This window comes from Aspergillus niger, assembly GCF_000002855.4.
Source record: "Aspergillus niger supercontig An08".
NCBI classification, from domain to species: Eukaryota; Fungi; Ascomycota; class Eurotiomycetes; order Eurotiales; family Aspergillaceae; genus Aspergillus; species Aspergillus niger.
The window spans coordinates 72940-99680 of NT_166524.1; the positions used below are offsets into that span (position 1 = coordinate 72940).

The 26741-nt window shown below is 51.8% G+C and overlaps 13 protein-coding genes across 13 annotated transcripts; 6 read left to right on the forward strand and 7 right to left on the reverse strand.

The window, feature by feature from the left end:
• Positions 1-304: 304 nt before the first annotated feature.
• On the reverse strand, positions 305-1236 carry An08g00440 (uncharacterized protein; the record flags this gene model as incomplete). Its single annotated transcript, XM_001392125.3, has 5 exons — positions 305-361; positions 437-555; positions 613-723; positions 786-803; positions 903-1236. 5 exons carry the CDS (start codon positions 1234-1236, stop codon positions 305-307), a joined length of 639 nt encoding a protein of 212 aa, XP_001392162.1.
• A 1538-nt stretch (positions 1237-2774) lies between these two features.
• An08g00450 (uncharacterized protein) lies at positions 2775-3415 on the forward strand (the record flags this gene model as incomplete). Its single annotated transcript, XM_001392126.3, has 3 exons — positions 2775-2810; positions 2889-2972; positions 3041-3415. The coding sequence occupies 3 exons, from the start codon at positions 2775-2777 to the stop codon at positions 3413-3415; spliced, it is 495 nt and encodes a 164-aa protein (XP_001392163.1).
• A 716-nt stretch (positions 3416-4131) lies between these two features.
• An08g00460 (hypothetical protein) lies at positions 4132-4715 on the reverse strand (the record flags this gene model as incomplete). The annotated part of the gene is made up of 4 exons (XM_059748789.1): positions 4132-4254; positions 4285-4362; positions 4389-4426; positions 4625-4715. 4 exons carry the CDS (start codon positions 4713-4715, stop codon positions 4132-4134), a joined length of 330 nt encoding a protein of 109 aa, XP_059603871.1.
• Positions 4716-5223: 508 nt separating this feature from the next.
• Positions 5224-6616, reverse strand: An08g00470 (uncharacterized protein; the record flags this gene model as incomplete). The annotated part of the gene is made up of 2 exons (XM_001392128.3): positions 5224-6027; positions 6095-6616. The coding sequence occupies 2 exons, from the start codon at positions 6614-6616 to the stop codon at positions 5224-5226; spliced, it is 1326 nt and encodes a 441-aa protein (XP_001392165.1).
• A 1303-nt stretch (positions 6617-7919) lies between these two features.
• An08g00480 (uncharacterized protein) lies at positions 7920-9101 on the forward strand (the record flags this gene model as incomplete). The annotated part of the gene is made up of 2 exons (XM_001392129.3): positions 7920-7978; positions 8069-9101. 2 exons carry the CDS (start codon positions 7920-7922, stop codon positions 9099-9101), a joined length of 1092 nt encoding a protein of 363 aa, XP_001392166.3.
• A 241-nt stretch (positions 9102-9342) lies between these two features.
• On the reverse strand, positions 9343-10555 carry An08g00490 (uncharacterized protein; the record flags this gene model as incomplete). Its single annotated transcript, XM_001392130.3, has 3 exons — positions 9343-9646; positions 9721-9958; positions 10024-10555. The coding sequence occupies 3 exons, from the start codon at positions 10553-10555 to the stop codon at positions 9343-9345; spliced, it is 1074 nt and encodes a 357-aa protein (XP_001392167.3).
• Positions 10556-10802: 247 nt separating this feature from the next.
• On the reverse strand, positions 10803-11949 carry An08g00500 (uncharacterized protein; the record flags this gene model as incomplete). Its single annotated transcript, XM_059748790.1, has 3 exons — positions 10803-11072; positions 11118-11323; positions 11412-11949. The coding sequence occupies 3 exons, from the start codon at positions 11947-11949 to the stop codon at positions 10803-10805; spliced, it is 1014 nt and encodes a 337-aa protein (XP_059603872.1).
• A 275-nt stretch (positions 11950-12224) lies between these two features.
• On the forward strand, positions 12225-14324 carry An08g00510 (uncharacterized protein; the record flags this gene model as incomplete). The annotated part of the gene is made up of 2 exons (XM_001392132.3): positions 12225-12361; positions 12482-14324. 2 exons carry the CDS (start codon positions 12225-12227, stop codon positions 14322-14324), a joined length of 1980 nt encoding a protein of 659 aa, XP_001392169.1.
• An 857-nt stretch (positions 14325-15181) lies between these two features.
• On the reverse strand, positions 15182-16329 carry An08g00520 (uncharacterized protein; the record flags this gene model as incomplete). Its single annotated transcript, XM_001392133.1, has 2 exons — positions 15182-15997; positions 16066-16329. 2 exons carry the CDS (start codon positions 16327-16329, stop codon positions 15182-15184), a joined length of 1080 nt encoding a protein of 359 aa, XP_001392170.1.
• An 813-nt stretch (positions 16330-17142) lies between these two features.
• An08g00530 (hypothetical protein) lies at positions 17143-17704 on the forward strand (the record flags this gene model as incomplete). The annotated part of the gene is made up of 3 exons (XM_059748791.1): positions 17143-17198; positions 17245-17347; positions 17432-17704. The coding sequence occupies 3 exons, from the start codon at positions 17143-17145 to the stop codon at positions 17702-17704; spliced, it is 432 nt and encodes a 143-aa protein (XP_059603873.1).
• A 997-nt stretch (positions 17705-18701) lies between these two features.
• An08g00540 (uncharacterized protein) lies at positions 18702-20025 on the forward strand (the record flags this gene model as incomplete). Its single annotated transcript, XM_059748793.1, has 6 exons — positions 18702-18713; positions 19022-19054; positions 19228-19413; positions 19507-19556; positions 19614-19797; positions 19873-20025. The coding sequence occupies 6 exons, from the start codon at positions 18702-18704 to the stop codon at positions 20023-20025; spliced, it is 618 nt and encodes a 205-aa protein (XP_059603874.1).
• Positions 20026-20745: 720 nt separating this feature from the next.
• An08g00550 (uncharacterized protein) lies at positions 20746-24561 on the reverse strand (the record flags this gene model as incomplete). The annotated part of the gene is given in 3 exon segments (XM_059748794.1): positions 20746-21779; positions 21906-22411; positions 22706-24561. Coding segments are annotated over 3 exon segments (3396 nt in total).
• A 478-nt stretch (positions 24562-25039) lies between these two features.
• On the forward strand, positions 25040-26327 carry An08g00560 (uncharacterized protein; the record flags this gene model as incomplete). The annotated part of the gene is made up of 5 exons (XM_001392137.3): positions 25040-25283; positions 25370-25409; positions 25464-25480; positions 25649-26075; positions 26252-26327. The coding sequence occupies 5 exons, from the start codon at positions 25040-25042 to the stop codon at positions 26325-26327; spliced, it is 804 nt and encodes a 267-aa protein (XP_001392174.3).
• Between the last annotated feature and the right edge of the window lie 414 nt (positions 26328-26741).

The following is a 26741-nucleotide window of genomic DNA, read 5'->3' on the forward strand; positions in this document are numbered from 1 at the left end:
ATCTGGTTCTATGGCTTCTTTGACTGTGTGTCTCTCATGCATTTTGAATCGGCCAAGCAGAACGCCACAATGTCCTCGTGGCAATGGATCTTGCTTTTCTTTTCCGAAGCTATCCGTGATGTAGCTCTCGCGGGTAATGATAGCCAAGAGTTCGCCCGACTCCGGTCAGTCCTTCATGTCCATGACTTGGCCCTTCTTCATCTAGCGGGTCTAGGGCTCATAGCTTCTTATTATATTTCCTCTTTAACTATCCTGTACAGAGATTTATTTTCGGACAAGCTACTTCCGTCGCTGGTATACCGGATTAAACAAGATCATCGATGCCCTGATCCGCGTCCTTTTTAATCAAGTCCACCATGCCCTGAGATATGTCAGTGATATCGTGAGATGAGACATGATGACTCTGTGGTGAGTAGTTCTCCCTTCCATGACGTACCTTGGGCATGATTGGCTCGCCATCATCGCCCTTGACATAGCGAAACGGCATCTCGGTGCGTTCATGCTCGTTGATTAAGATTTCCGGGTAGTCAATGTACGGAATTTGCTCCAGGGGCACTGTCCCGGGGTCAGCTCTTGTTTCTCAGCTCATTGTCCGGAGAAGCAGGGGTAAACCTTTCTCATGCACGACCATGCGCGTAACACGCACCGCTGTGTCCGTGGTCATCTGCTTAGGGCCCAGTCTTCTTCCAGCATAGCCCTTCTTGCGCAGTTCGGAAGTCCGGTCTGAATCCATTTCGTCAACAGCCTGAACCTCGTAGTTACTGCCGTTTCAAGGGAGAACTTACCACGAGGAGGATCGTCGCCTGAAGACCAGCGGATTTTGATGGTTAGCTATCCCCCCAAAACTTATAGGGCCGACTCATGGCTCCAACAGTCCAGGCTCGATCATTAGAAACACTCACCAAGGATTCCTCCGAAAAGGAAGACATCAAAAGTGTCTGCATCAGCGGGACTCAACTCCACCGTGGCAGCCGGGTCCAGCAGGCAGACTCTGGACTTCCGATCCGCGAAGATTTGCTCGACACTGCGATGCTCCACCCCCAGGCCTGGGGTAGCAGCCAGGTCTTCTGGCATCTGCAAGGAGGTGGGCACCGAACTGAGGAGGAATTTGCTCCCCGCGGCGTGTGATTCACGGGCAATGCAGCCATACTCCAGGGCGGACCAAGCGCCCAGTTCGGGGTCCAGATGCTCGACCACAATGGTCACGGGTTCGGCAGACAAACCTTGCGCGGACATGGTATCGCGATTGGAAGGGTTTGATGGATCCTGCAGTTGAACAATGGCTCTGAGCGTTTACAGTCGGGTGGGTGAATGTGTCGAGCAGTGGTCTGAACCCGACCAAAAGTGTGTCGTTCCAGGTAGTTATACCTTGTTCTTCTTTTCCTTTCCTTGGTTGTCAGAATATAATAGCAGCCAAGAATTATGGGAATAGACAAAATGCCCCAAAGTTCAGAATTATGAATAGTGTAGATCAGGGAGGAGACAGTGGGGGAAATCCTACGTGGAAACAATTCAAGGAGACTGGAAGAAGAGATGAGCGCGATGGTTCGTGGAGGGGCAGAAGGGAGAAGAGCTGCTGAATTTGATTCCGTTGAAGTTAATTCGAGGTTGAATACCGAGTAATATTAATACCACCCTGACAGTTCACCACCACCTCCTCCTCCACCTCCTCGTTACCACTCCCAGTTTACACTGTGCCTTATCTTCCATGTTACACCCAGAGCAGATTTTCTAACACAGAACTTCAAATAATAAAGAACCATGGGGTTTGTTGGACATTCTCTGTACCTGATTTCACAATGAAACATGGAGGGGTTGGTTAGGTTTGCTTTCTAATCGATAAACCGGCAACTTATCAAGGCGGACGATAAAAGACTATCTATCGATCGACTTGTACTGTAGAAAGCCAGAGTGCAACGGAGTACGTAGTTTGTGAGCAAGTCATATAACAACCGTGACCCCATTAAGGACAGCTGTCAAGCACATCTACGTAGAAATTATAGTGACCATGAAAAGTACTTTATTTAGTCCATAAAGCAACTCACTGAAACATAATCATAATCATGCTGGAAGTTGAGCTGCCGAACCGGTCGGTATTGGTATGTAACGGTATAGTCACGAGGGAGTGGAACCGTTCCAGAATATATCAGACTAACCCTGATGCAGATAGAACCATACTATAAGTGGAATAGTGGATATAGGTGGATCGACATTAGCGGAGAACAGGGTTGGTACTGAGACGGTCACAAACCAACCATCGGGCAGTGGCACCTCCCCCCAATTATGACGGGCAAGTCACTCACTCAGTCACTCACTCACTCACACTCTCTCTTTATCTTCTACTGCTTGACTTGCTCTTCTGCCTCTTCTTCCCACTTTCACTCTTCTCCCCCCACCCCCCTTTTTCTCTTCTTTCTCTTATCTTCTCGATTTCACCAACTCAGTTCACTTTCAATCTATCTTCTTCATTCTCTCTTGCTTTCACGCCCTTTCCTTCCCTTCCCCCCTTTGGTCCAGTCAGCTGGACCAATATATTGGTGTCGTCCCATCCTGTGGAATCTATACTTTCCTCCCCGCCATCGGTGGGGTTTCCTGACGACACTCCCTTCCAGTGACCGCGCCTCACCCAGTCCTGTCCCCCTCAACGACCTAACAACCTGACCTGGTTTTTGCCCAACTCTTTCTTCTTCTATTCCTCGTCACCGATTTTGTTCTCTTTCTTTTTATTTTTTTGACCCCCTGTCAATCCTCGACTATAATTCTGGTTCGCCAACATGAATCCCCATCAGCAGAACAAGATCGATACTAGCGTGAGTCTTTCCCGGGCGACTAACCTCGCGGAAAATCATCTTCCTCATTGGACTGACAATGACTTTGTGTCTGTTTAGAAAATGAGCCCGGATGAGCAGCGGCTTTTCCGCCTCTATGGCAAGATGCCCACCAAGAAAGACCTCCTGCAGAACAAACTGAAGGTATGCCAGCTTGATTGTCCTCGAAATCCGTCCATAAACCCTCTAATCGCGGGTTTGTTGCTATCTAGGAGCGCAAATACTTTGACTCGGGTGACTACGCACTCAGCAAGGCTGGAAAGGCTTCGGACGTCGGTGTCACCAACATCGGCTCCCAGCATCCCGTCCCGGAGAACATTCCTCATCTGACTGCTACCTCGCCTGGTGCTAACAACCCTGCGGCTGCAAGCAATGGCGGCAGCATTAGTGCTCAGGGTGGCCAGCAGATCCCTGGTAGTATCAGTGGCCATCCGGGCTCCATCGGATTTCAGAGCCGAAGCCCGGTGAAGGAGGCAAGTTATCTGCAACGGGAAACAAGTGCGGATGAGACCGAGGAGGCCGAGAAGAAGGAAGATGACAGCGTGAGCCCACCCCCTGCGCGTGGCGGTGTTCCGATCCGGCAATAAATACCTGAGCTGTCACCTGTGTTCTCCTTGCCCCATTTGCAATTGTGTCGCATCATGTCTCTGTTTTCCCCGACGGTGGTGGTGGTGGTGGCATCAAAAGAGCCTGGCGCTATGGATCGATTCTAATGTATTTACGACATTTGTTTCCCTTCTTCCCTTTTCCCCCTTCCGTTTTTAGCGATTTCTGTGGACAAAACAGAATGGCTTTGTTTCAAAGCCGGCGGCAATGAAGTTGCAAGGGCGGCGGGAGCCGAGGCTCGGTCCAGTCAGGGCCTGTTTATCAGAAGCTCAACCCGGAGCTGTGCTCTAAGCCTGTCTACTTGGATGAAGCTCGATTACTAGACCCGTCCTCTCAGGATTCGTTGCTCGTGATACCGGCTTTGAGGTCACCTCAATGCTTTTCGCTTTGAAGCTTCTTCTCTTCTCTGTCAATATCAGCTGCAGAACATACATTGGTCATTTGATGGTCCAGTTATTTCACAGGCCCCTTCCTGATGCGTTCATTCGTCCGCTCTTATGTGTGTGATACCGCACAGAACATGAGATCCTTTTTTTTTTTTTTTTTTTTTTTTTTTTTTTTTTTTTTTTTCGCGCATACTGTCGTCATTTTATGGGTAAAGGAGTGCATGAGTGCGTGCTGGATACACGGTTCATTTCGGAGATGGCAATGCGCCTGGCATCTGTTATATTCCTGACGTACGTTGGCAAACGAGCCCTCAGCAGGGCCAAAATGCAATTGATGGTTCTTCGTCCGTGTCGCGGTATGTGATCCCATGACGCATGTGCGGATCTCTACATTGATAGGGTAGACGAAATGCATGTCTGATGCATTCACTATCCTATCCGGTTAACAGGGCCGGATAGCTCACCTGGGGTACCAGCAACTTGATTCCGCTCAGGTGATATTCTGCGCTATGTGTAACATGAAGATGACCAATACAAGATCGCTACAGGCAGGGGGAAGACATTTCACCTTCCATCGCAAAACTGTCATTGGGTATAAGAACTCGTCTAAGGCACACAAAAGGCAACAAAGCCTGGGACGGGGCAATACATGCTGTTATATGATCCTTGATGGCGAATTGAAAAATAATAAATTGACGACTCAGCAAAACGACTGGGGTATAATAACAAGAGTGGCTCGCAAGACCATAGTGTAAATGAGAGAGGACCAGTTTTAAAAAGGAGCGATGAAAGGCAGGAGGGTACCTGAAACCCCAGTGGAAGGGGGTCCACAGGGTGTTAGAAGGGACAGCAAGGCAGCAAAACAAGCCGGGTGCACCATAACTGAATCCGCCATCGCGGGCGGGGTGCTCATGACCGACACAGACTATACAGGATCATTCCCATCCAGCTGGAGGGGCAATGATTGCATGGCTTTGGTATAGCTGTGTGAAGGGTGTGGTCGATAGCTGTTTGCTGCCCCGTAACCTGGATTTCCGGAGCGATATACTCATTCAGAGTAATTGCTGCAAGTAGGGCCAAGGGAAAAGCTTTTGTGCTTCCCGTCCCCATTCAAAGAAATGTAAGAGTATCTGAGATAGCAAAATGACAACGCTGGCCTTCGAAGTGCTTTTTCTAGAATCTCCAGCGAAAAGCATGCTCTGCGAGGCTGGCGTAGTCTAGCCTGAAAAGTCGAAGAATCCGGGCAATATTGGCCTCAGCCGTAGGTTTCGCAAGACGTCCATGTCCGGCTCGATAGTTGTAAATCTGAAGAGCCAAGCATATCCGATGAGGGCTGCGGTATCTCCGCAGTCCAAGTCGACAAGATGCCAGAAGGTCGCACCGCAGATATTTGACAGCTCCATTCAGTCGGTCTTCCAGTGGCCAGCGAGTCCGGAGTCCAGGTCGTCGTTCTCACCGAGGTATAACTCAACAGCGTACAGGGCCATGGTGCCAGCGAGGTTGGCCCACCGCCAAAGGTTTCCACCGCCAGCTCCCTGAGTGCTCCACCACTCGCCACTGCCACCCATTGCTTGAGAGGTAGAGGCGAAGTGCTGCATCAAGAGACTGGTGTATACAGCGATCAGGATCGACGGAGAGAAGTAGCTGAGTACGCCCAAGAACTGGCCCGCCGCATCGGAGTCATCCAACGATGCTTCTTGGGAGAGAGCTCGTGCACCCGCTTCGCGGACAGCGGGTATGATGCGAGTCGATGCGTACAGAACAAGGATCCGGTATGTGAGCGAGATCAATACGGAGGGGGTGACGGCACCGAATACCGCGGTGATGACGTTGAAGGCGGCGTGGATGATGGAGGGCAAGGTGGACAAGGCGTGCATCAGGGTCGTGTAGGAAGCCATGATAATAGGAGGAAGCGGTGGGAAATCCCCGGCTTGAGCGGGAGAAGGGACTTGCTCCACAGGATGTGACGGCTGGTAATCAGTGAAGATCTGGTAGATGCAAAGAACGATGTATGCGAACAGTAGAGAGCTTTCTACTGGGTTTCCTCGCCCACTACCAATACCCCACGCGCAAAGGATCACAGCACAGGTGATGGATACCCCGATTAAAGCGGCATCAACATTTGAGATCTCGGGAAATTGGAGGACTCGCCACAGGAAGTATACCGAGCTCGATATGATGGAGGCGGAGAGTACCAGGAGACCGATCTAGCGAAGCACGAATTAGCAAATAAGCACCCCACAAAATGTGGACTGTGGAGTGACGTGGACATACCATCCAACTATCGCTTCGCCCACCACGGTTGACAAGCCAGCGGGTAATCTGCCCTGCAGCCTGTATGACCAATAAGCTGCAGAATCCTTCAACCAGCTGGAAAACTGGGGTCGACCATCTCAGCAGTTTATCCCAGTTCCCGATAGTCACTGATTCTACCAGCCCATCGGGCCCAAACAGCCACTCCTGGATCGATGAGTCGTGGGCTCTCTTGCCCGTGAAGGTCCGCTCCACCCAAGAGCCAGCATTATCGGTATCGATCGAGAAGCGGTTCAGCGACCAGATAAGCAGAATCGGAATAATGAGCCATTGCGTCGAGCTAATGACGACGATCAGGGAGGAGCGGAGCCATGACCGATCAGGCGTAGTGAGGCGCAGAAGCGAAAATAGGAAGTAGAAGGTGGCCAGGGACAAGGAATAGGCCAGACCGCATGTTTTCCCACCCACATCAAAGGCGAGGGGAATGGAAGAGACGGTGACGGCCAGAAAGACGGCCGACGAAAGGGCGCGGAAGAGCCACATCGGACAATATGGCCCAGGGCTACTGGACAGGGATCGCGCGCGAGAGAAGCAGATGAGGCACGGGGAGGGTCAAATGTGCTGAAAGAGGGAGCGAGTAGGTACGGACGGACGCGGTGTCAACTTAATAGGTTAGACAGCCTCCAAGAAATAATCTTGGGGTGGAAGCGCGAGAGTGACGAAATCCCGATTTAAGGATACATGAAGCCCGATTTCCCGGATTCTAGACTGGGTTTTCAGCTCGCTGGCGATGCTAGCTTGGTCTATGAAGGAGAAGAAAAAAAGTTCTCCTCTTCTTTCGAGACGATGTAAGAATTTGATCTTATCACTTAAGCGGGACGGAATATGATGATGGATGATGATGGGATGGGACTGGGCCTGAACTGGCTGTGGCACGTGCAAAGGATAAATAGTGTCAGACACGCCAACCGATCGCTGGACAGTTTCCTTTTTCTTTTTATTTATTTTTTCCCGGGCAGAGCCACTGACAGAGGCGCAAAAGCTTAACAGCCGCAGCGACTCGGGATGGACAGAAAGTAGAGGCACAAAAACCAGGAAAGGGGCGATGAAGCCGGGGGGCGCAGACCGAGTTTAGGTGGGCAATTCGACGATAGTCACAATAGTAATAATAATAATAATAATAACACTAACTTAATAACACCACATCCACTCCAGCCGTTTAGCGTAGAACGGAAGGCGGTGGAGCTGGCCAGATGCTTAGCCGGCTGCAAGTAGCGGTCAGAAGGGGAAATAAGAAGCAGCAGGAAGAAAAGATGATGCCCAAACTGGTGGAGATGGTTGAGATGGCTGAGATGAAGCAAATCTGAAGAGATGAATATCAACGGAAGAGCACCGAAGCTGGCTGAATCGTTCTTCAGGATAACATACAGCATACATACAGTATACAGTACATCCATCTGGTAGCAGGTTACATACACGGATTTCCTCTTCAGGACTAGTTCTTCCCCTCTCTTTCACATGCTTCCGTTTAGCCCTTGCGATAGAAGCCCTAAAGAGCCGCCCGATGAGGTCAAGCGGCAGTTGCAAACTCGCCCAGGTCTTTTCCTTTTGTGGAAGGCGCTGTTCTTCCGGCCAACCAATCATGAATCACAGATACCAAACCGATCCCCCAATCCAGACCCCTCATAGACTGGTTCTTTCTCCAAAAGGTAACTTACTGTAGTATCCCGATTACCTACATTACTTTTACTTACTATACAGCAATTTCCATTTCTTGACCTTCTTCCATCTTTCCCTCCGCACTGCTGTTCATTGTTATATGCTCCGCTGGCGTCGATTCTTCACCATGGCCGAAACTGCTGCGAAGAAAGTCAAGACCTCCTCTCCCTTGATCGGAACTCACAAGTAAGTGCTACGCGCAGAAGCTTCTTTCCCCGGCTTCCCCTCCATTAATAGATTTGCGATTCGCTGACTCTTCCTCCTTCCCCTGCGCAGTGGTCACTTCCACGCCGATGAGGCTCTTGCTGTCTATCTCCTCCGTCTTCTGCCCACATACTCCTCCTCTCCTCTCCTCCGGACCAGAGACCCCGCTCAATTAGCTACCTGCCACACCGTCGTCGACGTGGGCGGAGAGTACGACGCCGCCAGCAACCGCTATGATCACCACCAGCGCACTTTCGCAACCACCTTTCCCAACCATAACACCAAGCTCTCCTCTGCGGGATTGGTGTACATGCACTTCGGTCGGGCCATCATCGCCCAGCACACCTCGTTGCCCTTGGACCATGAGGACGTGACTCTCCTGTACGAGAAGCTTTACACCGATTTTATTGAGGCCATTGATGCCAACGATAATGGCGTCTCCGCCTACGACCCCGCCGCTATCTCCGCTGCCAACATCCAGAAGCGCTTCAAGGATGGCGGAATCACCATCACCTCCGTGGTGGGTGACATGAACAACCCGGACCCCACCTGCCCACCTGGGGAGCCTCAGGACGAGGATAGTCTGTTCGCCAGAGCCAGTACGTTCATTGGAAACGTCTTTGCTCGCAAGTTGCACCACGCCGTTTCCTCCTGGCTGCCTGCGCGGACCACCGTCGGCGCTGCTTACCGTTCCCGTCGGGACGTTCACCCGTCCGGCCGGATCATCATCCTGCCCCAGGGTGGTGTGCCCTGGAAGGAGCACCTCTACAACTTCGAGAAGGAAGCCTCTGGATCAGAGGAAACCAACCCCGATGAAGAGGCTTACTATGTCCTGTACCCCGAGAGTGCGACAGAAGGTTCGAAATGGCGTGTGCAGTGCGTCTCTGTGAATGAGGGTAGCTTCGTGTCCCGCAAGCCTCTTCCTGAGGCGTGGCGGGGTGTCCGCGATGCCGATCTCGATGGCGTTATGGCTGCGGAGGCTGAAAAATCTGGAAAGCCCAAGGTGCCCGAGGGTGCCGTTTTCGTTCACGCCAGTGGCTTCATTGGTGGCCACCAGACCAAGGAGGGTGCCCTTGCCATGGCCACCCGTGGTCTGGAACAATAAGCTGCAGATTTAATTAACTGCCGCGGATGAATGCAAAGTATGATAGAATCTATGAGTACATACTTCTTGTCATGACGGTACGAGGTCCAGTTAGGAAAACTATCTAAAAAGTTATATTGTTTGCCAAAGTGCTGGAAAGTCAATGCATAAGGCATCGTTCAATCGTAACCTTTATAACCGGCTTCTTCGTAATAAGACATTAGATATCAGGGCGATACCGTACTGGTCACCCATGTAGCATTTATTTCAACACTTGGCCGGGCAGGTTCCATTCGACCTTACTGATTCCTCCATTGCCCATCAGCCATAGCGTCTTCAGTTCCGGACCCGTCCAAGCGAAATTCTGGACCGTATAGTTGGTCTGAACCGTCAAGAGCAGCTCCCCAGAGGGGTCGAGAACGTCGACACCTCGACCGCACCCCGTCAAAATATACCCGTTCGCTGCCACTTTCAGCCCGTCGGGGACAAAGCCTGGTGCCAGATAAATGGCCCGTTTGTTGTAAGCGTGGGCACCATCCTCGCTCACGTCAAACGCGTAAATAGTCCTACAGAAGGACACAAGAGATGAGTCAGTCAACTTTCGGGTCTTCGAGTATATCAGAAATCAGGCTCTACATACCGCCGATGCGTGGTATTAAACGTACTGCCCGGATGGCCATATTTAGGATCAATAGGAGCGCTGACTGCCGCAGTATCGCTGATGTACACGATAGATCCATCCGGAGTGAAAGCGATCCCGTTTGGCTGACCGATTGAGTCGTCCACAACTACCACTGCCCCAGAAGAAGTGTTATATCTGTAACTAGCGCAGGGAAGCTGGGGAGGGGTGTCTGTGATATCATTGAACCAGGAGTATTCTGTACATCGGGGTATATAATTATTAGCGAAATCCACATAGCATATGGCAGATGGTAGAACTTACGTGGATCTGTGAACCAGATATCGCCGGTCTTGGGATGCACGGCGAGGTCGTCAATTGTGTTGAAGTAGTATCCAAAGTAATTGTTGACCAGGCTTGTTGTCTTGTTTGTCTCGGGATCTAATGTTCTAAGGGAGATCCGTTGTTCAGTCCCGCCAATCGATCTGTTACCGCCAGATGCGCCCCAGATGATTTTGCCGTCATGGAATGTTCCGCCATTGGGGGCATAGACAGGTGGATCGGAGAGGTATTCTGATAATGTTGGAGGATCTTGGTTGAGATCAATGACCAGCTGCGGGAGATAGCCCGGCGGCGGCGCGAGCTGCGAGAGGTACAGCTTGTTCTGCGATGCCACGTAGACGGGGGCTTCGTGCACCGCATCGTTTACGGCAAAAACGTATTCGTAGCTCGGGTTCGAGCCTAGAATATCGAGTCCTTTCTCTTTGTTATACACAATGAAATCCGCGGTCTTGACGTCTTGCAGCACTGTGCCGTTTGCTACGGTGGTATCACCGAAGGTCGTGACGGTGTCCATGGTGCTTACATTGCGAAAGAAGTGGTAGCTATTCTGATTGTTAATGACTGCCCGGTCGATTCAGCAAGCCTTTACGAGGGACTCACGGAAGCACATTTGCATAGCGATTGACGCAGACGACCGAACGGCCACATTTCTCTGAGATGGGATGGGTAACCCCAGTTTGGGCGTGAACGAGACTGCCCGTGAATGATGCGAGCAACAGCAGAAGTCTTTGCATTGTGGGTTGTATTTCTATATAGATTCGTCAAGTCGACGTCTCGAAGGGATGAAGGAGGGCCCAAATACAGCCTTTCATTCCGATCAACAGATCCCCCGGTGGGCTATACAGTGATATTTGTAGATCATCCATCGGAAGATGGCGCGGGTAATTTGAAAAGAGGAAGGAGTAATAAACGGGATGATCCCGACTTTTGTTCCAAGCCAAGTCAGTCCCAGACATACACCGGGGATTGCCTCGGGGAGATTCGAGGTCTTCGGGGCGAGCTTTGGACGGATGCGGTAATTGGAAACCCTCCTCTTAGTGTGGGGTACAGACGAGTTTGGGGCACGATCATCACACCCCGGGGCCTTGTTTCCCAAGACAAGCCATCTCAATATTGCGGAGTGGCTTAGTATGTCTCGGCAGTCTGGTCCCCGAATGAGTTCCCAGGCTTGCGGCTATAGAGCAAGCAGCTTCCGGTGGCCTGTAATTCGGAGAACGTCCGAGAAGGGCCGAGGGAGATGCTGCAAAAGAAGCAGGGTGTTTGTCCACCCCCAAAGCAGATCCTTGCCATTGAAAAAAGAAGCAAGCAAGTCATCCACTAATGCCGGATATTCAGAGAACTAATGTCCTCAATGCTGCCAGTGCCATCACCAGACACCGGAAGGTCTTTGGCGTCGGGATGGATATCCGAGTTGTCTTCCCTCTCGCCCAGGGCACGCTGGATCAACTTGGCTTTAACAGCAGCGCCTTTCATGCGCTCATCTACATCATTCACCGCTTCCTCCGTGTTCACCATAGGCAGGGAAGCGGGGTCTACCAGTTCCAGCAGGATCTCGATGTTCTTGGCTAGTCTGGAGCTAGACGAAAAGCTCGACATTTCCTTGCAAATGGCGGGATCCAACAAGGAGAGTTCTTCCTGCTTGTGATCACTCTCCAGGGCTCCGTTGTTCTGGCCATCAGACTCGGCCTTTCCCGACAGCTGCGAATCTGCAAGCCGTTGAGACCAGACCAGGGCTTTGCCATATAGTCTTCCCAGTTCGAGGAACTTCTCAAACCCTTTCTCGACAGCAAACACACTACCCTCTGTATACCCAGCTTGCGCACCATCTGCTGCACCCAGATCGTAGCCTTCTTGGTAGAACTCTTCCTCCAGGTCAAGCAAACTCTCAAGTAGGTTATTGTTCTCCATGATCCCGGTTCACGATGAACAGAGAAGAAGGGAAGGAAATGGTGGAAAGACGGTAGAAAAGTAGAGAACGCGACAGTGGTATCCTGCAGTCGAGTGGGGGCAAAGGAATGGAATAGTAGGAGATGATGAAAGGGAAGCCCCAAAAAAAGTGCGGAGAGAAGCGGCCGAAAGCGATGAAGCGATGAATCATCCGCACCCGCGAAAAAGTTGCAACATTTCTACCCCTCCAATCCCGCTGATAGTCCAATTCCCCGCCATCCGCCTCCAAGTCCATCATGGCTTCAGACTCCAAGATCTTGCCCAAGAAGGGCCAGCGCAATATCCTGGTCACCAGTGCTTTGCCCTACGTTAACAATGTGCCTCACTTGGGTAACATTGTTGGTTCCGTTCTCAGTGCTGATGTCTTCGCCAGGTACTATCTATCCTGCTTTCCAACACCCCCCCCCCCACCACCATTGCTTCCTTTGTCTAGCCCCTGTCGCGCGCTCTCCCACTAATGTCATTCCTACATTGCTAACACCCTGTTCTTCAGATTCCACAAGGCTTGCGGACATCAAACACTGTACATCTGTGGTACCGATGAATATGGAACGGCAACGGAGACCAAGGCTTTGGAGGAGAAGGTGACCCCGGAGGAGCTGTGCGCCAAGTACAACAAGATCCACCAGCAGGTGTACGAATGGTTTGAAATTGGCTTCGATCACTTCGGACGCACCCCGACCCAGCAACACACCGAGATTTCCCAGGCCATCTTCAAGAAGCTGTATGAGAACGGCTATCTGACGGAGAAGACGGCGGAGCAGCCGTTCTGTGAGACACATGGCTCTTTCTTGGCGGATCGTTACGTGGAAGGTGAATGCCCTCGGTGTCACTACGACGATGCTCGTGGAGACCAGTGCGATAAGTGCGGTCACCTCTTGGATCCCTTCGACCTTATCAACCCCCGCTGCAAGCTTGATGGCGCCACCCCCGTCCGCCGCTCGACGAAACACATCCACCTTCTCCTCGACAAGCTCCAGCCTCAGATCGAAGAATGGTCTAAGAATGCCATCGAAAAGGGCGACTGGCCTAAGAACTCGCGTGTCATTACCGAGTCTTGGTTGAAGGAAGGTCTGAAGGACCGCGGTATCACCAGAGACCTGAAGTGGGGTGTCCCGGTGCCTCTGGAGGGCTTCGAGACCAAGGTGCTTTATGTCTGGTTTGAGGCTTGCATTGGTTACCCCTCCATCACGGCCAACTATACCTCGGACTGGGAGCTCTGGTGGCGGAACCCGGAGGATGTTCAGCTGTATCAGTTCCTGGGCAAGGATAACGTTCCCTTCCACAGTGTTATCTTCCCTGGTTCTCAGCTAGGAACCAAGGAGAAGTGGACTATGCTTCACCACCTGAGCACCACGGAATACTTGAATTACGAAGGTGGCAAGTTCAGCAAGTCTAGAGGCATTGGTGTCTTTGGTACCAGCGCCAAGGAGACGGGTGTGCCCCCGGATGTGTGGCGCTACTACCTCCTGAAGAACCGTCCCGAGACTGGTGATACCCAGTTCGAATGGCGCTCCTTCGTTGAGAGCAACAACAGCGAGCTGCTGGCTAAGCTGGGCAACCTTGTCAACCGTGTCATCAAGCTTGTTACGGCATCCTACGGCTCGGTCGTTCCCGAGTTCACTGTCCCCGAGAGTTTCCAGCCTACCTTGGATGAAGTCACGGCTACTCTCAGACAGTACATTGAAGAGATGGAGGGTGCACACCTCCGCGCTGGTGTGGTGAGTGCGATGAAGCTGGCCGAAGCCGGCAACGGACTGATCCAGGCCAACCGCCTTGATAACTCGTTGATTGCCAACGAGCCCGAGCGTGCTGCCGCGGTTGTCGGTACTGTGCTCAACCTGATTCATCTCCTGGCCAGTGTTTTCTCTCCCTACCTCCCCGCCACCTCCAAGTCGATCAACGAGCAGCTCGACGTGCCGTTCGGCCTGATCCCCTCTCTGGAGGACATCAAGGACGGCTGGAAGCCGACTGCCATCAAGCCGGGTCACAAGATCGGCAAGGCCAAGTACCTCTTCTCTCGTATCGACCCCAAGAAGGCCGACGAGTGGCGCGAGATGTTCGGTGGTTCCCAGGCCGACCGCCAGAAGAAGGAAGAGGAGGCGGCTAAGGCAGCGGCCAAGAAGGCAGCAAAGGATGCCGCTAAGGCCAAGAAGAAGGAGAAGAAGGCCAAGGCTGCTGAGGCCGCTGCCGCTGGTGCTGATGCTGGCAGCAATGTTGAAGCCTCCGCCAAGGGAGGCGCCCAGGCTGTGGAGGTCACCACCGATAGCAAGAACGACGAGGCCGTTGAGAAGGTCGCCGATGGCGTGGCCCAGGTCACCATTCCCTCCTCCTAAACACATAGAATTCCCAGCCCCCCAATCCCGTCAAAAGACTTGGAAGACAGCTTCTATAGAGTTGCAGCGACTAGCGGACTCCCTTGATATCCTGTGCTGATGATTAGAGCGTTTTCTCTCTTTCCACTTCCTTCCGTTTTCCGAATCTGTCGTCGTTGTAGATTGTTGATGATCTACTGCTACTTCTTCTTCCTCTCTCTTCTTCTTGTCTTGGGATACTGTGTTGGTACTTGTGCAAAACATACTTTTTAAAAATGGAGTCGATATGAGATACGATGTTGGTGAAATGAGCGCAACGGTTGATGACTGACTGACTGATTGATTGATTGATGGGTTCAGTAGCTTTTTCGGTTTTGGATGTCTTGCTTTGGCTTCAAGTTTGTTAGTATCCCGCATAGTTTCAGTTCAACAGAACTCGACAATTCAACATGGGTTTCAATACAATCCAAACTCGTCATTTCTGCGCCAGGGTCTTGTTGTGGGCTCTATCCCCATCATCTACCATTCAATTACATAGCTCGAAAGGTATCTTCCGTCGCCAGCAGTTACAGTGGACTTCCTTCGATTTCAGGGAAGAGGACCCTGGAGAGACAACAGGATTAACCTGAATAAATCGCTCATATGCATTCCCAGAGAGTAATAATAAAATAATAACGACAAAAGAGTACATGATACGGGAAAAAGAAACAAAGGAAAAAGAAAAAAGCGGGACGAGCCAATCCATGTATAACCGAAGCATGATATTCCAGATGTATGAGCCCCGCCAAAAGTCCATTTGAAATCGAAAGGTTTGGCCTCCACGACGCCTCCATGTGCAGATCCCTTCCAACTACATAGCCTTCTCCCAATCCACTCCATTACCTCTTCCGGTTGTTTGGTCTAGGCTTCACTTCCTCTTGGCTGACAGGGTGCAGCATAACCTTGTTGGGCAGTTGCTGGGTGTTGGCGGAGTACCCCTTGCTCCAGTCGTAACTGACAGCGTAGGCGAAGATGTTGCCGTTGCGGTTGAAGGCAGTGCTGGAGATGGTACCGCCCACGGAGGGATATCCCTTTAGACGATGCTTGGCGTCCTTGTCCCAGAAGTGGAAGGTGCCGTCACTGCCGGCGGTGCTGAAGGTGCCGTGGACAGGGTGGAAGGAGATGGCGTTGACGGAGTAGATGTTGTTGACATCGCGCTGAGGAGTCTCACGGTGGCACTTGAAACTGAAGTTGTTGGAGGAGTCCTTGTCCTCGACATACTGGATCGCACAGCGGCCCTCGACACTGCCGACGGCGAACCCGGTGGCAGTCGAAAAGCAGCTGACTACCCGCGTCTGCCACTTGAGAGGGGACTGCATGGTTTTGTAGAATTTGGTGGGTTGGTCGAGGTTGATGACGTTGATATAGCGGTCTGCGGTGCCGACCACGAGGAGTTTGTCCTTGACATCCATGGTGTAAACACGCTCCTGGCACTCCACCGAGGCGATGGGGTTTGACTGTCGCAAGTCCCAGTACTTGATGGTCTTGTCCCAAGAACCGGTTACGAGTAGCGGGCTCCCTCCAGCCGGGTTTGGGATCATGTGGCAGCATTTGATGGGCGCATCGTGAGCGGCGACTTGAGTGGTCGCATTGGTTGCAAGGTCGAGCATCCGAGCGGCTTTGTCGGCGCCAGCTCCGACCACTTTCGTACCATCCTAGGTAGCAGCAGAGTCCATATCAGTTAACTGTAGATACTGCGACAAGGAAATGAGGGCGAGCTCACCGGCGACCAGCAACAGCTCAGAACGGGGGCCTCGTGCTCGAACAGAGCTTTACCTTCGCTCTGGCCCTGCTCATTGATCTCGTAAATGCGAACCTTCTTGTCCCATGAGGCTACAGCGAGGTGTTCACTAGCCGGGGAGAAGCGGAGGTCCGAAATACTGTCCTCGGGAGGTTGGTTCAGGGCGACATCCTTGGAGATATCACCTGTGGTGTTGGTCTGACCAGCTGAGGTCGTCGCGGCGCCGACGGAACCGAAAAGCGACATTAGGGCGGCGAGGTATTACACTATATAAACCGATTAGGCGATAAGCTGTACCACCAGGAAAATTGAGGAGAACCGCAACGCGAGACGAACCAGGAAAAAGCAGACGTGACTGGAAGCGGGAGGAAAGGCAGCAAGACTCGGGTGGTGGTGGTGTTGTACCCAAGCGGTCGCGGAAGAGAGGCGCAACCGGCCAAATTGACCGAAAAGCGTGAAGCTTGGATGTTTTGGAAGGCGCGCTAAATTGGCAGCCCGAGCAGCATTCACTAATTGCACGAAAAGGAATGGATGAAGATGGATTGATTTGTATGAAAGCTCGCTCATCCAAACGGGCAATAATTAATCGAATATCTTCTTCGCGGCTTTCCCTTCACCGCCTTCAAACAAGACAAACTGCTGAGTCAGCGGGGCAGAGCTCCCTCTTCCCTTTCCATCTTGGGTGATCACTCTGTACTTGAGTTGCTAACTACACACCCACCTACCCACTGTAAATAGTGGGTAGGACTGTGGGATTATCTCTTACTACTGTTTGTAGTGAGATCCCCTTTGTTCATCCCCAGTACCACTCCGCATGTCTAGCAACAATTCGATAAATTCTTCGCTTTGCTTCTTTCCTTCCATTTCCATGAAGTTGCAATAGTCTCCCCACATCTAAGACTGCTGAACTATATCATAAAATACATATACCGCCCAACAACATAAACTTGCCAAACATATAAGCACTATTTCCCCTAACTTCTCGGTTGAGGCCTCAGTCTTTCGCAGACCGGTTGGGTTTGCTCAACACTGGCACCCATAACGATCGACATCGATAAAATGGGCACTCACTATGAGCATGGGAGGAAGGGAGGGGGAAAGCTGACCTGCAACGGGTCGCCACCCACTATCGTTGAATGATTGCTGGTAGTTGTGTTGCAGGCAATATGGAAATGCAGCGTGGACCCCCGTTGTGATTCGTAGGACCCCGCCCAAACCTGCACAGTCAGGTTGTTGGATGGCCAATAACCTGCAGTCCACCACCGTATGATCGCCGATTGCTGTAGGCCCGTCTCGGGCGCAGTTTCACTTTCGAAAGGTACCTCTAGTCTACGTTAGTAGTAGACAGGCTACAGCCTACAGGGGGGACATCACACCACTGGTCCAGTCCCGGGGCCTGGACAGGCACACCCATCAAGACTCCTCTCAACCTCGAGCTTGTCTAGTCTCGGCCAGGGATGGTATCCCTTCATTCGATGCCCTCGCGATTTGGATGTCAAAGGAACTCACGTGCCATGGGGGGGATGACAGACCTTACATGAGCGGACGTTTACAGTTCAATCTGTACCACGGAAGGCATCTGCCAATTGTCTGGCACAATGAAAGGAAATGGGCGCCATGAGGTCATGCATTTCTTCCGTCTTTGCCGTCTGGGGTTGATCCGCTTGGACGAGTCAATCCATTCAGTCAGTTGGTACGCAAAAGATACCTAACTGAAAACGGTCTGCAAGAAGGTGACGCATTTTGGATCTTCACTACGGCTGCCGGCTCGAGAGGGAGGGGGGGTGTCGAATGCCGCTACAACAACTACTAACAGTACTGCTAGTACTACTACTTGGATACTACTCCACGAGATACTACAGATAGGTGCAGGGAGGGAAAAAGGAATCATGGGCCAGACGGGAGAGCGACCGAAGGAGAGAAAATAAAGTACGGCGAAAGAAGCAGACCAAGTGGAGCGGGCGGGAATGCGGGGTGCAGCCTTAGTGGACCGTCGCCCGGAAGCTCTCGACGTCAGGCTTGCTCGTGTGATCCGGTTGCCCCGAATGCATCAATCATTGATTTGAACTATCAAATACTAGGGGAGGGTAGAAGAATTATCTGATACCTTCAAGTTTAATACGAGATCTTCTTATAAGCAAACTTGAGAGATGGTTATGGGGAGAGGGGGAGGGTGAGGTTGTACTTTGAAACCATCCATCAGGTGATGGTCCGGATGTAGATATGCATCGTCCGGTGCGGAGATCCTCACAACATCATCATCATCATCCATCCTCCTCCCATCATTCCACCCTGCCTGCATCTCTCTCTCCCTCGCCATTCAGGCTCCCTCCCCTGTTTGAAGTGGGAACATATGATCCAGGATATTGACTCTGGTCGCGCTTCTATTCATCATTCGAGCCATTTAGTTCCCATCATGATCCCTGTAGCTGTGCAGTAGTTTGCAACTGGACTTTACGTACACCCGTGCTGTAGATTACTCCTAAACTCCTCTCTTGGTCTAATGCATCCCATGCCTGTATGTACGTACGTATGTACGTACGTATGTATGTATCTATATCATGATTTTTTATGAATTGTATGGACGGATGAAGGAGGCAGTTGGAGGGAATGGGGGAATGGGGAATGATGTATCAGGTAAGGAACACGATGGTATGGTACGTCAGGTAACTAGTAGTACTTAGTAACTGACAGACACACATCCCAAAGAAGCAAGTGAGAGCAAAGTGAACCGCTCCTTCCCTTTCTTCGCATGTTCTCCTCAATTCTGGGTTGGCCCATCCATGTCACCTGCCCTTTCCCTTCCTCCCTTTTCTTCCCCTTCTTCTTCTTACCTTTTACCTCCTCTTCTCTTCCTTTCCTTCCTTTCCTTTCTTCTCTCTACCATCTTGTTGGATCCTCCTGACTTGATTCTCCCCCCCTCCATTTCCATACTAAGTACTGCCCATACTACTTGCTCCCTCATTTACTGGTAAGTTCAACTCTCCTATTTCAAGAGTAGCACTAGGTGCTCGAGTAATCATTCCACGTCACCACTCGGGTCCTTCCCTTCTCTGCCACTGGACCTGTCCTCAGCGGCCAAAGGAACCCCCCCCCCCCCCCCCCCCTTAGTAGACACAACTAACAGGCTATTCGGTATACCAGTGCTCCTTTGAAATACTCACTGCTTCTTGCTACCATATTCCGCAGTCATGTCTGAGCCACTCACCAAGGTTGACTCTGCCATCGCGATATCCCCCAGGGATGAGAAGGCCCCCGACAAGGATGCCAAGAAGGGCCACAGACGTACCTCTTCCCATGCTGAGGGTGTCTACAACATCAAGGAACTTGGTGAGTCCTTTCTTTCATCAAGCTCTCTTCGAAGAGCATATATCATTGTGTGTCAGAGGTCCGTTCCTGCTAACCACCCGTCCAATTGTAGAGGAGAAGAAAATTGAAATTACGCTTCCAATTGAAACCCAGAAGACTGGATGGTATGCTCGTTGCTATATATACACTCTCAGAAGACGTGAGACTAACCCGGCAAACAGGAAATTGAACACTTCACCGTCAACCATTGAGGACAAGGATATCCTGAAGCTTCACCTGATCAACCCCCCGGTCAAGAAGATCGACCTGCACTTCCCGCTAGGGCTCGAAGTCACCGCTCGCAATATGAAGGGCGTCACGATAAAGGATGCGCTGGACGCAATCTACAAGCAATTCAAGAAGAAGGTAAGTTGCTCAAGACGATGCTCTATCCGACGTCTTCCATCCCCTCCAGTAATACTGACTTCCCATCCGTTTTAGGCCGATGATGAGCTGGACAAGCCTTACCTCGCTGGTTTCGAGTGGGACAAGGACGAGTGCTGGACACGCCTCATTGTTCACCAGACCAAGACGGGCCCCCCTCAACAGCCCAGCAAGAAGTCCAAGAAGAAGAGCAAGGCTGAAGAGGCATAGACTGCAAGTTCTTCGGATAGGCCATGTCCATCTTACAACGGCTTCTCTTTTATCTCTCTTTAAATGGCTACTTTCACCATAATTTTGTGATACTTTGTCCTCTTCGTGCCCTTGGCCTCTCTGGATCAGCCCCCGAGAAGGTCGAGGCAGGAGCTAGGCGAGAGGATGATAATCCCTGTAATCTGCCTTTGATGTCTTCCAACTCCAACTCTCTACTTTCGTTTCCCTTCCGAGGATCGCCTCGTTATTCTCTAGTTGAGTTGACTTACTGAGCACCGAACGATCTTGTATCCTCGAGCGCCATTCCTTCATTCAGATTCAATGTGGAGACAGAGGGATACTTAGTTGACCTTCTAAATAATGGACGTAGAGAACACTGCCTAGTGCGGTCTCTAGTAGACGGGCTAACCGGTAGGTTCAGGCACCAACAATCATGATGGGTCGACTTCCCACCCTTATCAGCATGTGATTATCAGATGTATGTGCATCGGCCTCACTCGCCCGCCGCACCTGCAACAGCTGCATTATATAGAGAATCGGCAAAACACGGTGCAGAATAGCACAGGCGCTAAAGTGCGGAAGAACAAATGCTAGAAAAGCACATCAATGCAACGCCCGCTAATAACAATACAGCCCTGCGATAGATATAGGAGAAAGTCAACAAAGAAAGAGACTGGAGAGAAAAGAGAGATCAATATCATACACATTAGCATGAAGTCATCAACGCATTCGCCCCGCGTCCCCTGCGCCAAACAATACTAAAACGACCTCGTCGAGAATCGTAAAGAAGAGATGCGCATTCAACCGTCGATTATTCAACGTCGCAAATATCCTGCGCGCCGCGGCCTGCGCATTCGCTCGCCCAACCACATTCCCCGCTAGATCGGGGATCAGCGTGGCCAGGACCAGACTGGCTTCAGTACGACTCTTCAGTCGCTCCGACGCAGTGCGGACTCGGCTTTGGCGAAGCACACCGCCCGGCCACATGGTATCCTTGATAAGGGTGATGTAGCGCAGAAGCGAGTCGTCCTGGACAAGGGAGCGTGCCCCTTCGCGAACTTTGCGCTCGATCGTACCTCCTAGTAATTGATGGAGAACGACGACCACGGCACGCCCGCGCAGCCAGTTATTTCCCTTGTTTAGCTCGAAGGCTTCCAGGAATAGATCACAGATGGGCTTGATGAAAGGCTCAAGCTCGCGGTCTTCGAATGCGTTTAGTTCGGCTTCGGCTTCGGCGGCGGTGACGGCGTCCTCGGTAGCGAGGCCCGAGTCACCGGGGGTTACTGCTGTGGTGGATTGTTGGTTTGTGGCGGCTGAGATGAGGCTTTGTCCGGCTGTGGATAGTTGATCTAATACGCCGAAGTTGCCCAGGAAGTCNTCCATGCCGTCGGCGACGGAGTTGTAAATCCGAGTGACTAGGTCTTTGGTCTCTCCGTTGGGGGTGGAGCTTTGGTTCTCGTTGCGGGGGATAATGGCTCGTTGGGAGAGGAAGGCTCGCAAGTCACGACTCCGGCATACTTCGGGAAGTAGAAGGAGTTTCTGTAGATATGCTTCTAAAGCTAGGCGTCGCTTCTGGAGAAATTCTTTCTGGAGCTTGAGAACGACACGTCGACGTGGGAATTCCAGGTGGCGGACGGATGGGTATCTCATGCGTAGCTTCTGATGTAATTCATGGAATTCGCTGTATCTGCGGGCCACGGCCCAGGAGGCCGCGGGCATTTGCTCCCCGGCGTTGCGTTGCACTTCGACCACATCTGAAAGATATGTTAATAAATCCGGACAGTAAATAGCTCCCCTGACAGAGGGAGGGAACAGAGGGAGGGAACAGAGGGAGGGAAGGAGGGAACAGAGGGAGGGAGGGAGGGCAGTAAGGAACGTACACATAGCGAACTCTCGACCATCTTCCTCCTTTCCAACTACAATGGACTTGATGCGGACGGTCGACCGGCCATACAGACTGTTGTCACTTTCTTGGATGATATACTGCTGCCGTTGCATTTCTTTGCGGTGAATCTCGCGTTGGATGCTCGCTTTAGATTTGCGCAGAATCCTCAGCTCCGCGGTGTTATTGGTGAGTTCGGCTTTGCGAGTAAGCGTGTCTACCACTGACTCCTGAGATCCGAGCTTGTCGATGTCTGCGGTGAGCGCCTCAATGGCTTCCGTCAATCCGAGATCCCCAGGAGCCGCCTCGTGAACTTGATCGGCCGGATCTGTATCTGTCCCCATCGGCTCTTCATATTCATCTTCGATATACTTCTGCTGTTCAGGGAAGAGATCGTCATCGAAGACCCCCTGGCGTGAGGATCGATCTACGAGGCCTAGCGAGGCAATGCTCGGCTTAATACGGTCCTCTGTCCGACTATCTGCCCGAGGGATGTCCATTGAGCTGCGCGGCGACCTGGGGTAAGGGTCGCTAGCGGGCAATGAAGATGGGGACACCTCGGTGTTCTTCAGATCTTCAATCTTGGTGTTCTTGGGCTCGCTCGCGATGATGTCGTTCAACGCTGCCTCCATGTTCTCAATGACTTGGTTTTGGTTTGCTTCGGTTTCGCCATTCTGAGAGTCTTTTCCTAGGCTTTGTGTGGACATGGCCAGCGGATCAGTATCGTAGTCGTCATCAAACAGCGGTACAGATCGCTCGGAATCAAATGAGCGCCTCGAAGATTCATCATCATCAAACAGCTTTCCCATGCTTCGAACATCGCTCGAAGAAACCGCCGCTCGTCGCAGATCTTTGGGTCTGGCGCCAGGTTGTGATGAGGTGCGAGACATCAGAGGAGGTAAAGGCCGCCTTTCGGGCACTTCAGCAATGTTCGGGGAGCTCGGTTTGGGGGACTGCGGGCCCGCCTGGGATGCTTCATCCGAGGCAAGGTATTTATAGTAGAGATCTGACTGCTTGAACTTCGGATAATAGATTTCCTGAAGTTTATCGAGCACCGCGGATTGAGTGCTCAAGATCACCGTCCGAGCTTTTCGATACTGCTCCGAGGTGGCCCGCTTCCCTGCGCTTAGGAAGGCCTTCACCACCCGACGGGACTCATCCGTGACTTTCAGCTCCGGTTTCGAGAGATACGTCTCACTGATTAGAGCCATGTCGCTTCGATCCGCCGGGGTCCAGCTTGTGGAGGTCGGGGAACTTTCGTCTCCGAAATCATCCTCCAAAGGGTTGCGAAAACCGTCGACCACGATCCAAAATTGAACTAGAGACATGAGCTGCTGACGGTCCATAAACTCCATGAAGTAAGAGAGACCCGACGCATCATGCATGACATCCACTAAGGAGGCTTCCTGAGGAATAGAATTCTTACGGCGAAAGTGGGATACGGCAGCGGAGGCGTGCGACATCTGGGAGCCTCCGGGGGCAGAAAGCTTAGCTACTTTTTGGTCCAAGACCCTCTTACCGGTCTCCAATCGTCGAAGGTAGACTTGGTCCTGTCCTTCCACCATGGTCTCTCGCTTCAGTTGGCTTGCCACGAGGGCTCTGAAGCGTCTGGCGTCCGAAAGATTGTTACAGCGCCGGATGGCCCGGACAAATCGCTCGAAGGCGCGCTCTGAATCGTGAGGGCTCAGTCGAGGAAATGGGTGACCCCTTTTCGACCGGGGAGCCGGGGATGCATGCTCGTCCAGGGCTGCCCTAAGTTTTCGGACAGTCTTACGGTCCTGAATCGCGGTGCGGCCATAGGCCTCCATCAGCTGATTCCAAGTGTCCGGGTCCGAGAGGACGGAAACGAGAGGGAACAGCACAGCGCAGGCTACAATCTCACGAATCAAGACGGAAACAATGCGGCTATTGAGGACGGATTCCGGGAACAATTGGGGCAGAAGCCCGACGGCAATCTTGCGGAGGTACTCCTGTTCCAGTAGCTTTTGGTCGGAGAGGGAGAGCATCGCGGCCGGGTGCAAGTTCCCCTCGCGATACTTGCTCGCGATGGCAATATCCAACTCTTCCGACTCCGTGACATTCCTGGTGAGATTCCTTCCCCGGACCAAGCGCTCAGCAACCTCAAATTCCTTCAGATGGGATGTCAAAACGGGGAAAATCCGGGACACTACGAGGGAGACGAGGTCTTCCGCCAGGAGTCTATCGCGCAGGTTTCCAATGGCTGTCCGAATCGTGTGATCCACCTCGTTCACGAATGTGGGGTTGGGGCTGATATGCTGGTACCATGATGCGATGAAATCCCGCGTGGCGAAGGATAGGAGCTCGTCAATGCCTTCAGAGACGATGAAGGATTGTGGGTAGAGTGATTGTGGGTTATAGATTGAGCGGCTTTTGAATGCCTGCGTTTCTTGATCCCAGTGATGGCGGGCGAGGAATGCGACGCGGGGGTTCGTAGGCGAAGTTGAAGCAACGGCGTCATGGGGAGAGCGGATGGTGAGGAGCACGAGAGCGATCAACACAGCGGAGGAAAGGAAAGCACCGAGCACCAAAGCATATCCCAAAAATCTCAACACGGGGAGCCATTTGACAGCGAGACCCCAGGCTATAAAGGCACCAATGCCCAGGAGGACATAATCGCGATGCTTCAGGGCCATTCTCCCTGGAGCGGGTGCGCTGCCATGCCGGTCAGGCAAGAGCCGGGAGGGAGCAGAAGAGAGACATGATGAAGAAGAGAAAGTAAGAACTGGAGGATAGAGAAGAAGATCAAAAGAATCAGAACAAGAGCTATGAGGGGACGACTTTTGAAGATAAGATGGTCAGACACTGACACTAAAAGTAAGAAGACGAGGGATCAGGCGGTGAGTTTGGAGGCTAAGTAGTTGCGTCACTCAGGTACTCCCTTCAATAGGAAGATCTGCAGCTGGTGTTTATTGTGAATTGTTGATTGATAGATGTTGAGACGTAGGTAACTTCAGTATACTTGTAGTAGAATATAGTACTTATCATCATCAATAGTTGGTTCTCGTACTTTTTGAACGGTGGTGTTTCAATCAATTCAATTAACTTAACATAACATGGAACTTCTGCCTGAGGCCCTTGTTGTGGAAGATCCCGTGCCTTTTTCAAGACGTCATGCCGTTTCGGGAAGATGTTTTCTTGTCTTTTCTTTCTCTCTCCACTTCGGCTGCTGCTTCTTGTTGTCTTCTTCTACGCTCCCTTCATCTTCCTTTCCCTCTTCATCTTCTCTTTTCTCTCTTCCCCCCACAATTCCTTGTCCCCTTCCTCTTCCCTTATACTCATCTCTCATCTTCCCTATTTCCCTTCCTCATGGCTTCCCTGTCCGACTTTGTCGACTTCTCCCAGCCGTCCCTCCAATGTACGTGGAGCTTTCCCCGGCTATCCCCTCTCTTCCCTCCCCGCATGTGATTGTAACTCTCTCTCTCACACACTCTCTCTCAACAGGGGCCGCGCTGTCAATCGCCTTTAACCCTATCTTCTGGAAGTAAGTATTCTAATATATTCCACTCTTTTCACCGCTAAGCATTAATCTATCCAGCATTGTCGCCCGTGCTGGTTGGTCCCAAACCCCCACTCCAACATCTCTCCCTCCCCCCCAATTCTACGAGGAATCCAGCTCTGGCAGCTTCTGCCTTGGCTCTCTACCTATTCCCACCACCTCTTCTTCCTCCATTTCAGTATAAGAGGCTTATGACAAATTTCCTCGGTCATATCATTCTGTAGAGTATCGGAGTCACTTCTTGACTCGTATATTCGGTAACGCCTACTACGGCTGCTACTTCCTCGCTGTCACCATCTTCAGTCTGGGAATTTTGCGAGACCATGTCTACCAAGTGGCCCTGGAAGACCAACCTTATTATGCCCCTGTGCACCAACCCGTCCTCGGCGGCCTTCTCTTCGCCTTCGGCTCCGTCCTCGTCCTGTCCAGCATGTATGCCCTCGGTGTCACCGGCACTTACCTTGGCGACTACTTCGGTATCCTGATGGATGCGCCTGTCACCGGCTTCCCCTTCAACGTTACTGGTTCCCCCATGTACTGGGGCAGTACTCTGAACTTCTTGGGCGTTGCTCTCTACAAGGGCAAGGTGGCGGGTGTCTTCCTGACGGCCGAGGTCTTCATCCTGTACTGGTTCGCTCTCCAGTGGGAGGAGTAAGTATCCCATCTATCTTTCTTATATGGCCCACTATGCACCATGGACTTGCCTTTACTCGTCTTTTTTGCAACCAAAGCCCATATGCACATGTGTCTCGAGCCCCAACGCAAAATGAGAATTCATCCCCCCCATGCACGGAAATGGTAGAAACCCACTGACCCGGGCCTGGTAGTCCCTTTACGGCGGAAATCTACGCCAAGCGGGAACGCGAGCGCGCCAAATCCAAGAGCGGCGGCAAGAGCTTGTAAGCCGAGGCTTGACAGGGATATATGTCCGGGGTCTGATTTACCGCCAATCTGCCTCCGCCAGCGGAGCTTGGACCTTTCGACATTCTTTTAGTCCCATCAGTCCCGGAGTGCAAACACAGGACTCGCCAAGCTACTGTTTCTGCATCTACATGGGACTGCATGCCATGATCGGCTAGGCAGTCTGGTTTTGTCCAGTAAGAAGATGAAGGAAGAGGTGGAGAGCTAGAATGAGAGCGAGAGCAAGGGGCAGGATAGGGCAGGAAATAGCAAAAACAGCTGGCCACGTATAGCCACTGAGAAGGAACAAAAGAAAACGGAAAGCGGGATACATTGAGATGCTAAGATAGAACGGAGAAGGAAAATTACTACAACGTTGACCTACCACATGGCAGTCTCCTACTCAAGTATAGATAA